At 36.6% G+C, this 12,225-nt stretch overlaps 1 protein-coding gene across 4 annotated transcripts in view; it reads left to right on the top strand.

Moving 5' to 3' along the window:
• Nucleotides 1–12,225, top strand: part of LOC143282932 (putative sodium-coupled neutral amino acid transporter 10) — a 49,269-nt gene that overhangs the window by 9,126 nt on the left and 27,918 nt on the right. For all 4 annotated transcript variants that reach the window (XM_076588851.1, XM_076588861.1, XM_076588834.1 and 1 more), the window contains exons 3-9: nucleotides 623–740; nucleotides 4,207–4,252; nucleotides 5,949–6,042; nucleotides 8,046–8,186; nucleotides 8,765–8,886; nucleotides 9,331–9,433; nucleotides 10,575–10,757. In XM_076588851.1, coding sequence (XP_076444966.1) covers nucleotides 623–740; nucleotides 4,207–4,252; nucleotides 5,949–6,042; nucleotides 8,046–8,186; nucleotides 8,765–8,886; nucleotides 9,331–9,433; nucleotides 10,575–10,757 — 807 coding nt within the window. The remainder of the gene's footprint in view (nucleotides 1–622; nucleotides 741–4,206; nucleotides 4,253–5,948; nucleotides 6,043–8,045; nucleotides 8,187–8,764; nucleotides 8,887–9,330; nucleotides 9,434–10,574; nucleotides 10,758–12,225) is intronic.

Raw genomic sequence — 12,225 nt, 5'->3', positions numbered from 1 at the left:
CATAGTATTCCAGTGTCATTTGCTGTGTCTTCTTATATTTATCATATTGATTCCTTAAATGTAACCTATATTCAGTGTTAAGGTATTATTAATTTATCAGAATGATAAGATTATTATTGCATTGTCTGTTATTGTATATATTATTTGAAAGGAAAATGTAATCGGCACATAGTATGAAAATGAAAGTCCGAAATTCACTTTAGATATATTCAGTATCACCCATACATTACATGGGATGGAGTATTGGGAAGATTTATCCCAACTAATGAGACGCTTATTTCTTTTTTGTTGGTGTTGTTTTTTTGTAAATACTTTGCAGTTGCTTAGAATTGATATAATCCTTGCACCGGTTGAGACAGAATGTTAGGAAACTTTATCCCAACAAACAAAACTTTCTAAAAACTCTTTGGAATAGTTCAGCATTAATTTGATATAACCCATAGGGTAGTTGGGATGGGATATTGATTGGGAAACATGATCCCAACAAACAATAAACACTTGTTTGTTTGTTTTTGTTTTTGTAAACACTTTGCTGTAGTTTACTACATTTATGAAGAGTGACAAGACAAAGAGACAGGTACCCTGAAAGTGGTTTGTAGCCACTTGGTCCTTTGTGCTGCAGTGTGGAATCCTCCTGGGAGTGTTGGTGCTGCTGTTCTGCACTTGGCTGACGCTGGCATCCTGTCAGCTGCTGGTGAAGGCTGGCATCATGTCGCACTACCAGTCTTACGAATATCTGGGTAAGTATGCTATGACTGTCCTTGTGGGGATTCTTGGGGCTTTTTTAGTATAAACCTGCATCCCCACGTTCTGGAAATTTGTTGTAGTTGAAATTTCCTCTTTGTCTGTCACTCGTTGTTTCTGTCTTATTCCTGTTCATTCTTCGTATCTTTCTTTCTTATTATCTGTCTTGCTGGTCCATTCTCCTATGTTTTTTTTAGACAGCTTTGATTTTTTTTTTTTTTGACTTGGGCATTCTTACTATGTTGTAATCTTTTGTAGCACATTAGACTTCTGTCGAGCCTGTTGGCAATTTTCGGTTTTGTATGTCTGTTAATGATAATATATATGATTTTGTTAGTTATGCAAAATTATGTTAAGTTTAGCTGTTTGTTGTTGTTGTTGTTGTTGTTTTATCCTTTGGCTAGAAATTTATGGTATGGAATGTCAGAGGTATGCTTTCAGCTTATGTGCATGAATATGACTATTCTTGTGGTTAATTTTCTTTTCCAGACATTTTTTTTTTCTCCTGGATTGTACAGGATCAATATTTACCGTATCAGAGCCCTGATATAACCCTGTGTGAACAGCTGGGAAGTTCATGCATCAAAGACAGAAATGAATGTGACAGCTGTCACCACTTATCACTGCAGCATGGGGAAAAAATGATAAGCTGATGATAATAAAAATGATATTGACAGTGAAATATTTTTTTTAGTGTGCTTCTCTGATATAGTTCAGAGCTCTGTATGTTGCACTAAAAGATAGCAGAATGCATCGGAACAATACAGAATAAACTTGTGCGCACAGAGAGAGCACACACACACACACACACATACACACACACACACACACACACACACACGCACACACACACACAAATTTTCTAAAAATATAAAATGTACATGCGGTAAGCAAATAACTGTAAGCCATCTACTCATTCATTGTCCGAGCATAAGACCGTTAATTCCAAAAGATGTAGTTGATGACTTTTCTTCCAATATTTCATTAGCCACTGAAAAGATTTTGAATGATTATTCATTGCATAGAATGTTTTCAGAAATTTTAAACTCCAGTCCAGTTGGTATCCTCCTTTGATGTATTATAATTAATGTTGTTATTTATATTTACATTGTTGTAGGTTAATACTTGTTGATATGCATATACATATTCTCCCTCCCATGACACCTCATTCAATACACACCATGATCTCTTTAGACTTTTTCTTATAATAATATACCTTTCCTCTGATACATAACATGAACACTTTTTTACACTAATATTCACATGCATTCCCTTTCCTTTATCCACTACTTTACTCCTTTCCACCTAAAAACACTTATAGTGAATAGACGTTAAACTGAAGATAACACACACACACACACACACACACACACACACATTTATACACACAAAGCTTACAAGCAACAGTAATAAAGAAATTTATAGTTTGTGGGCATAATATACTCGCGTATATGCACAGCCTGAATTTGAACCCCCCCCACACACACACACACACACACCCAAAAAAATTGGAGACTTTATGATAGTGCTTAGAGTGTGTTTGATGTGCAAGTGCACATATGTTTTACCAAGTGCTTGTCAACACAGTGTGCTTATGATTCATTATGACTGCTTGTTCTGTAACCCATTTCATGAATGTTCAGCTATTGTAATTATGAAGTTAGAAGAGTTTGGACTGAATGAAGATATAGAACATAAGCTACATTACTTTTGAGAAAGATTGATGTGGTTGCAAATAAAACATTGTATTATAAGCATTGAATGAAAATATTCAAATTTCATGAGTCCTGTGTCACCATAAGTACAGCGGGGTTTTTTTATTTTGATCTTTGTTTTAGTCATATGAATTTGATTTGATCTTTTTTTTTTTTTTAGCTATATTGATTTGACTATATTCTTTATTTTGACATATACAAATGAAATTTGGAGAAGTTTATACCATCAGCAAAAGCAGAACCAGATATGATTTTGATATGTTGAATTTGTCGAAATATGTGAAGAATGCCTTTTCTTTTTTACTTTTTGACTCACTTGTGTAAACAAAGTGAGTCTATGTTATAACCCAGTGTTCGGTTGTCTGTGTGTGTCTGAGTGTTCATGGTAAACTTTAACATTGCCATTTTCTCTGGAAATACTTTGTCTACCAATACCAATTTTGGTTTAAACTTAACAGGAAAAAAATCTTCACAGTCATACCAATAATCGGTTTTCCATTTAGCCGTATTTCCAAATTATTAACGGTTTATTCCATTGATGCTCAATCCAGATCCCGAAAACACTGTTACCCCTTTGCAGCTGCCTGAATGCAGGCAATGTGTGTTTTGAAGATGCCATGGCCTCATTTTTCTTGTTTGCAATTAAAAGCAAAAAAAGTACAAATTCTGGACAGAACACATACAGTGACACTAACTACATTATTGACATGTTACTGCATATGAATATTCTAAAGTGGGCACTGAATTAACTAGAATGAACATAAAAGAAAATTTGAATTGAACGTTTCATGGAGTTCAGGTCAACCTTGTCTATACTGGTCTGTGCAGATCTTGACGAAATATGTTGCAAAGCCTAATGCGATGGCAACGTCTCCTTTACCGCCAAATTAAAAGAATTTCTTCAATAATTATTGCCTTGTTTACTGCGTATAAATATTTTTAAGTGGATACTGAAGTAACTAGAATGAACAGAAAAGAAATTGAATGGACGGTGTCGCAGTTTGTCAGTGAGTGTTAAGAGCTTGTGGAACATGGATCTGAGCAGATCTGTTAAAAACGGACACATATTGCAGGTGTTTGATGCGATGGGAACGTGTCCTTTACCTTGGACTTCTTAAATGTCTGAGATATACCAAAATAACATGATTTAAACAGCATTATCACTTGGATTACCATTGTCGATTCATTCCACTAAAATAACATGCTCGAATAATAATTATTGAACATCATTCTTGAAGCCACTTCAGCGCAGTGGTTAAAACCACTCATTCTCAGTTTGAATATCCTTAGGTTGAATCTGCGTGGCACCCTTTTTTTCTTTTTTCTACAGGAAGCTTTATATAATCATGATAATGAATAGAGAACACATTTCAACAAACTAATTTTCAGAAGTTTAATTATTCTTATTTGTTATCTTTTTTTTCTCTAAGTGTATATCACAAGTGAATCTTGAAGGCCTTGCCTTTGCTAGTTCTTTTCTGTTTTTGTGGGCTTTTTTTAGCTGTGAATTATTTAACAGAGAGTGGAAATATGTGAAGTATTTTAATCTAAGTCTCTGTTTGTAATGCCCTGTTTGTCAATTTTTTTAAAACCTTTCTTTCTCTTTATTATTATTGATTGTTACTAGTGTTCAGGGCCCCTGTGATAAGGATGCAGAGCTTGTTATGAATATACATTATTGTTAGTAATAGTAGTAGAAGTAATAATCTGGATTCATATTTCATGTAAAATAAAATTGGCCTTTCAGCATACCACACATATGGAGCTCCTGGGAAGTTCCTGGTGGAGATTGGGTGAGTGGCTCATTTTTTCGCTCTTTTACACTCCAGCTCACCATTATCGTCTGTTTCGATAGGATTTTGCCCAGTGCATGTGTTAACTGTGTGTCAGATTTGTTTTTCTTTGAGATTGGTCATTTCTGTGTTTATGGGTTGCAACTTCCACATTAACTTGTTTCTATAAATGGTCTTTTACATGATAAGTATGCTCATCTCTCATGCATGTATACACATGCACACATGTGTGTGTGTGTGTGCACAAACACGCATGCACGCACGCACGCATGCACGCACGCACTTACATACACATTCACTCCCTCACACACTCACACCTTGCTTGTCCAGAGACTGGGTTCATTCCACCCCACCCCTCAGACCTCCCATCCCCCACCTCCATGTCCCCATTTCACACTCCTTTAGGATTTTCTGTCCAAGTCCAGCGTTGTTGTCATCAGCTGTCCCCCTCTTGTCTTACACCCTCATATGAGTCATATCCTATCTGCCTTCTTATCCCTGCCCCTGTCTGTTACACGCCAGTCATACTTCCTCTTCCTGCTTGACTGTTTTAGAAGTGGGTGTCTTGTTTCCATGTCAGTATCAGGTTTCATACACACTCACTCTCTCTCGTTCTTGTTCTCTCTCTCTCTCTTGCAGATTACAGAATACTTCATTATCTCAACAAGAGAAATTCATTTGTGGTGTAAAACACATAACCAATACATGGAAATCACAGTCATTCAACATGCATACATAAAAGACATAAAATGTTTAGATGGCAATTCATGCATACAATAACTAATCACAGTAGGTAACAACACAACAAAAACCTCTAAAAAGTAACTTAGAGTAGATCATACATACATCATCACAGCCTTACATGTGGAATACAAAATCAATTAAATTAAAGGGTATGAATAAAATAGGCATGAAATAGCATACTAGAAGTATACATAAGACCGAAAGATTATAATAACAATGCAGTTCAACAATACTTTGATTTAAGATGTCACATTCCACATACACACACTCTGGCATACATTTTTTTAAAAGATTTTTACCACAGATCTGATTATCAATTATTGCTGTTTAACAGCTGAATTGAGGTTGGTATAAAACTGCATTTGGTTCTGTTTGTTTTAAATTTTGGGACACAGAAGCGTTTGCCTGAAGGTTGGTACTAGTTTGCCAGCGTATGATTGCTGTCACTTAAAATGCATTTGGCTTTCTGCTGTACTCTGACATTGATTTGTACAGTTTGCTTAAGCTATCCTGTCTTTCACTCTTCAAAATGGTGTATGAATTTATCCATTTGAACTTGAAATCATGCACACATTCACCTGTCAGTCACTTAAACTTACAATGGCCCAGGGCACACATGCAGCCCCAGTTGATGATGATATTACAGAGCAGGGTTGTGAACACACTCCTCCACACTCCCTTCACCCCCCCCCCCCACCCCCACCCCCTCAGCCCCCTCCCCCAAACACACACACCCCACCCCCTTTTGTTCAACTTCACTCCAGGTCAGACTCCCATCGTAAAATATTTTGTTGTATGTCATGCATGAAAATAATATTGAATGATTTATTTCTTAATTTCAGTCTTTTCAAAACTCAGTTATCCTTTAAGCCTTTATAATCATGTCAGGATTGTAGAGGTCACATGCACGAACTTGTCATGATTTGTCATGGAGTGTTTTTCTTTGTTTCAGCATGATAGGAATGCAGCTTGGTACCTTAGTGGCACAGATTGTTGTGATAGGAGATCTGGGCCCACCAATCATCAGCCATTTGCTGGGTTTTGAGGTTGGTCCATTGCTGTCTGCAGCATTCTGTTACCCATGGATAAATGTGTGTGTTGTCAAACTACAGTGTGGACATACTGAAAGCATTTAACTGTTTTCAGAAAGTGGAGAAATGAATTTGTGCTAAACTTTAAAAAGTGAAACAATATTTATTTGCAGCATACTGTTTAAGACTTTTCTAGACTGACATTGTTTTTTCAAGATGTCTGTGGTTTTATGTTACTTTAAGCACACTTATTGATCCTTGCATCTATTGTTATGATACAGAGTTTTGATTGATGTCATGATAGTGTTGTCTGTTTGTCAAAGGAAGATCTTTTATGTGGCTTGGCTAGGCTTGGCTATGTTACTACAGTATGGTATAAACTCAGTTGTGGAGGAAGGTTAGCGGTGCTTGAGCTTCAGGCACTGAGGTAAATATTTGTTCACGAATTGAGGTGTTGTGAAGTGCACCAAAATTATTGTCTTTCCATTCTGGGCGCATGGTGATGCTGATCACAGGAGTGACCCGTTAACAGACAGACCGTGGGGTCTGCAGTGTGAAACACTTGACATTCTGAGAGAGACAGTAGAACCTTTATGTTGGACTTTAGGAAAACTGATGTTGAAAAAATGGATCCTCAGCACCTGTTTTGAGTTATTCGGCCAATAAGACACCCCGTAAAGAATCTTTAGATGACATGAACAAAAAGCCAACTGAGAGAGATTTTGTAATTTTTTTCATGCAAAGATTTATGAACATGAAGGGCCCCAATTGATGCCCTCCTGTTTAAACTGCTTTCGACAAAGGAGCCCCTTCGGGATTTTAGAACGTTTGAATTTTCGGAGTGGCACCTAATTTACATAGTGATGTTATAAGCTAAGAATATTTTAACTGCCCTTTCCACTCTCCACTGTGACCAATAAGAGTGTGTTGCTGTGCTCACAAGCAGGAGTTATTTTCTAGGTGACTATTTCATGTGAACAGTGCATGTCAGCAAGTGAACAATGACATCTAACCCAGTTTTTCTTCTCAGTCACAAAGCAGACAACAGAAATAGATGGAGGGGCCCTATTGGGGCTATATAATGTTCTGATTTCAATCTGTTTCAAACCCGTTGTGCTTTCCTGGATTAGCTTACAAGTCATCAGAGTATGTAAATTTCCAACAAAAATTTTTGATACTTTCATTACCTCAGTAGATGATAGCATAAGAAGGGAGGAAGTTGTGTATTTTGTCCCCAACTAACTCATTATGTCACTGAGCAGTTTGGAAATTTTCAGTTTATAATTTCTAACATTTCTTTTTTGGCTATTTTATTTCTTACCCACACAAATGGGCTGTGTGTGGGGAAAGTCAGGGGAGCGAACTGGCAGTACTAAGTGAGTTCAGCCAAACTGGAAAGTGTAAGAGAGAAAGGAAAAGTTTTGATTTTGTTTCCTTGGAGGAAACCATTGATGTTATTTTATCATTTGAATGGAAAATATAAACATGTTTATTTGTCTTTGAATTTTGCACTAATAAGAAAGGAGTGTCTTTAGCTTGTCCTGTTGTTTGCTACTGGGATGGAGTGAAGTCAGAATAGGAGCATTGTGTGCAAGTTGACACGCTGTGTGAGTTTGAATTGAGTAAATGCGGCAGTGTGACAACTGATAAGAATACATTCAAGTAATCATATGACTGCACTTAGTAATGATGCAACTCCAACAACAGTAGATGGTCTTGAGTGCATAAAGCAATAATCTGTTCACTCTACGTTATTGATTTGGAAAGACTGTGGGATGAAGGTGCATATCAGCTCTCAAAAGTAAGCAGCAGTGCTTTGTTTATGAATATTTTAACAATGATAGCAGAATAACAAAGCAGCAAAATGCATTCAATCATAATTCTGTATTATGTATTTACATTACTAACAGTAGTGCTCCTTTCTTTTTTTTTCATCTTTCTTTTATCAGTGTGTATCATTCATTAGCATTGGTGGCAATTTTCTCTTCCTAACCTTTTGAGGTCCCAAATTGTTTCAGAATAACTGGCGGAACAGAATGTACCTGATCATCATTCTGTGCCTGTTTGTGGGCCTGCCTCTGGGGCTTATGAAGGATCTCAGGAACGTCAGTCGAGCCAGCACCGTCTGCATTGCATTCTATGCGGTTTTTGTTCTTTATGTAAGTTTCCTAGCATTTGCTTTATGTTGTTTGCTGATTTTGTATAGTTCTTTCCAGTCTGCATCTGCTGTTTTGGTACTTTGTATAAATTTCATAGCATCAGTATCATGTTCTATGCTGGTTTCATACTTTATGTCATTCTCCAAATATCTTCATCACATTTTATGCTGTTTTTGTACTTAATGTAAGTCCATAACATCTGCATTATGTTCCATGTTGTTTCTGTACTTTATATTGGTCTCATAACATCTGCATGATATTCAATGCTCTTTTTGGTACTTTATTTTAGTTTCATAACATCTGCATCACATGCAGTGCTGTTTTTATACATTTAAGTCGCATAACATCTGCATCACATTCCTTGCTGTTTTTGTACTTTATGTAAGTTTCATGCAGTCAGCATCATGTTCATTGCTGTTGTAATTCTTTATGTAAATCCTTACCACCTCTGGTAATTGTCTTTAAGGTGCTTCTGTATGTAAAACAGAAGGCATGGCCTAAATTTGAATGAGATAAAATGTTTTAGATACTCCTTAGTTCTAATTTCACTGACATGTATAATCTCTTGGTTTGAACAGTGTCTATGGCAGTCATCTGAAAGTCTGTGGAAAGGAGAGTGGCTTTCCCATGTCAACTTGTGGCGGCCCCAGGGCTTCTTTCAGTGTTTGCCCATTATGTCCTTTTCTTTTGGATGCCAAACGTAAGCTGAAGACTAGGTAGTACAAATTCAGTTTCTGTACATGTTCATAAACATTGAGGCATAAGTTTTATTTTTATTTATTTATTTTTTAATAATTAGGGACTCAAGACTGTTTAAGTTTGATTATATCAATCTGTCAGCAATTATTTTGTGTTTGTTTTGGAGGTTTTGGGAAAACAAAAGTAGCGGAGGTGGCCTGTTAATTTTTTTTTTTTTTTTCTGTTTGGATGAAGTCATTAAAGTCTGTAAACAGAGAGGTAACATGTGTCTTCAAGACAGGTCTGGGGAAAAAATTCTGCTTAAGTTGTTTCTGATATTTAAAGATCTCATCTTCTGTACTTGTGTGTATGTCTGTGAGTGTGCACTTTTTTTTTTCTTTTTTTTTTTTTTTTTTCTTTTTTTGTTCTAAATTTGTTCTGAAAGGTGAATATGCATATGTTGCAGGCAATTGTTTATTTTGTATGATGCACTGCCTGAGCCTTCTTTACCAGCTATAAAGGGCATCATCCACAGTGCTGTCAACTTATGTTGCATCACATACCTTCTGGTAAGGTGTTTCAATTTGTGTGTTCTCATTCTCTTATTCTGTGGTTGTCTGTTGATCTTCTGCCTCTCTTTCTGCCTTCCTAACCCTGGTCCCCTCTCTGTCTCTCGTGTGTGTGTGTGTGTATGCATAGATATCTGATTGACTCTCTGTCTCTGTCACATTTTTATTGTTAGTCTAATAACACAATAATTCAACACACTATAAAAAAAATTTATTGAGCCCCATTTAAAGATTTTTATTTGTGTCTTCAAGACTGAACATGGATGAGGACATGGTGCCACAATTTTGTTTGTGGGTTATATTCTCAGAAATTGAAACTGAGTGCAACAGATGGTCAGCAGTTACAGTCGTAGTCATAGTTCCATGAATTATACAAGTTTACAACCATAAGTGGTTGTAATTTTATTGTTGCCATTAAAGTTTGCTGTTGGTAGTTATTTTTCATTATTTACAGTTTGTATATGTTTTACAGGAGGAAATATACACCACCTCACAGAGAATGTTGACCTGTATTTTTTTTTACCAGACTTTCTGTCCTGTCTCAGGGTGCCTATGGATCAAGTAAATTATTCTTGAAAGTTTGTCTGAGACTCAGGTTTAAACAGGTGTATGAAGTTGTGAGCATTTTACAGTAGATTGCAAGGATATGTGCATCATTTCAGAGATGGACCCACCCCTACATGTTTTCCAGTTTCCCTGTTTCTTCCTTTTGGAGTTATATGATTTTGTAGTCATGACCTTAGCATTTTGTTCCCGGAGTCTTTTGAAGTACTTCCGGCATTGCTGTTAAGGAAAGTCCCTTGATACTGGCTCCCACAGTTTCTCTTAATTGTGATCCTAGCTGAGCTTATCACACGACATATGTCCGACAACAAGCTCTATGACTGGCATTTTGTTTTTCAGAATGGATCATTGAATTCTCCATACTGTAAATCTAGCAGTAAACTCTTGCATTCAAAAGGTTATGGTTACTCCTGCAGGAAGTTTTCTGATTACTTGGCAAGGTTTCTTTGTTTAATTAAAGTTTTGTGATTGTTTCTTTATTTAGTGAATGCTTTTTTTCTGTACTGTCAGTTTTCTTTGCTTCCAGGTTGGAAATATGGATGGTGTTTACAGGTGATATTACATGTCTGCCCTCTAGGTTGGGTTCTTAGGTTACGTGACATTCTACCACTTGGATATTCCGGGTGACATCATAACCGTGTTTCCTGCCACCCTGAGTACACACCTGATCAAGCTGGGTTTTGTCATGTCCATCGCCATCACCTTCCCTGTCATCATCTACCCATGTCGAGCCAGCATCTACACCCTCCTCTTTCAAAAGGTACTCAGTTTTGTAATGGTCAGTTCATCTTCAATTTTCTTCTTCTACCTGTTTAAAAGGGCTGTCATATCAGACCCTCAGCACATTATATTTGTGTGTGTGTGTGTGGGTTTTTTTTTGTTCGGTTGTTTTTTTTGTTGTTTTGTTTGTTTTGTTTTGTTTTGTTTGATTCCTTACATTGACTCTTCTGCTAGCAGAAGAAAATGTACCTGACTGTTGATATTCATGGAGCAAAAACTTTTTTTCAGAGCAGAGTTATCTTATGTTGCTTGCTGCATGAGAACCAGATTGTTGTGTTTTAGTTAATAGTGACAGTCATATGTGAATGTTTTATCAACAATGTTGTGTTTTAGTTAATAGTGACAGTCATATGTGAATGTTTTATCAACAATGTTGTGTTTTAGTTAATAGTGACAGTCATATGTGAATGTTTTATCAACAATGGCAGAGAATATACATGACCATTCCATCATTGTATGTCTGTCACAATTCACAACTATGGATACAAAGGAAAGGAAATAATCTTTTTTGTTTTCTTTCCTGTGTTTTACTTTTATATATCCATTTAATGAAGAATGATTTCATCTTCCTACCTTATTCCCCCACACAGACTGCAGATTTAAGAGCACAGTCAGTTTAAGATCATTGATAACTAATTCCCACGAACAGCACAATACAAATTGCAGCAACAAAAAATGTGTGGTGCATATCACACATGCATGCTGGCACATGCACAGACATATCAAAGACAGAACGAGAGAGATTGCAGTAATTTTCAGACATTGCCTGGCCAATATTCAGACTAATGGTCAAAACAGGATGCTGTGATGTGGAAGTCGAACGAATCTAAAATAAACAGCTGTGACCGTTTGCACCAATTTATTGCACCTTGTTTTTATATCATACTACAGTTATAAACGTCGTTTCAAATCAGTAGAGCACTGTTTGTATAAAATTAAGAACTGTTTCGCTTTCTAGGACTTTTGTTGTGTGGAACACTTTCAGCGTGGGTGCTCTTGGCAAATGTGGCATCATAGAAACAGATAGGGCATATGTCACAATTGCCCAGTGTTGGTAAGTGTTTGCTCAAACTCCCCAGGGCAAGTGGGACATGGTGACACTACAGGCATATTATGTGGGAACAGTCTGGTAATTGTACTAATATTGGGATAAATTACACAGCTGGGATAAAGAATACCCCATGAGAAAACACTAAGAAATGATGGCAAATAGCGTGTGAATGAACAGTGACAAGCAGATGCATCATGATGGTGGTGTGAGGGGCACTGTTTCACAGCTGTTTCAGACATTTTGATTAACGTGCAGCTTCTCAACATCAGTCTGATCTGCATTAAAAAAAATAAAATAAAATAAAATAAAGTAGGTGAACAGACAGGGTATTATTATTTTTCTCCATTTGAGAGGTTTATTATTTTTGTTCCAGTGTTGTTACCTGTTTGTGAGCTGG

The sequence above is a fragment of the Babylonia areolata genome, chromosome 1 (assembly GCF_041734735.1).
Source record: "Babylonia areolata isolate BAREFJ2019XMU chromosome 1, ASM4173473v1, whole genome shotgun sequence".
NCBI lineage: Eukaryota > Metazoa > Mollusca > Gastropoda > Neogastropoda > Buccinidae > Babylonia > Babylonia areolata.
Note: the sequence above shows the minus strand (reverse complement) of the source record. Positions and strands in the feature narration are given on the sequence as shown.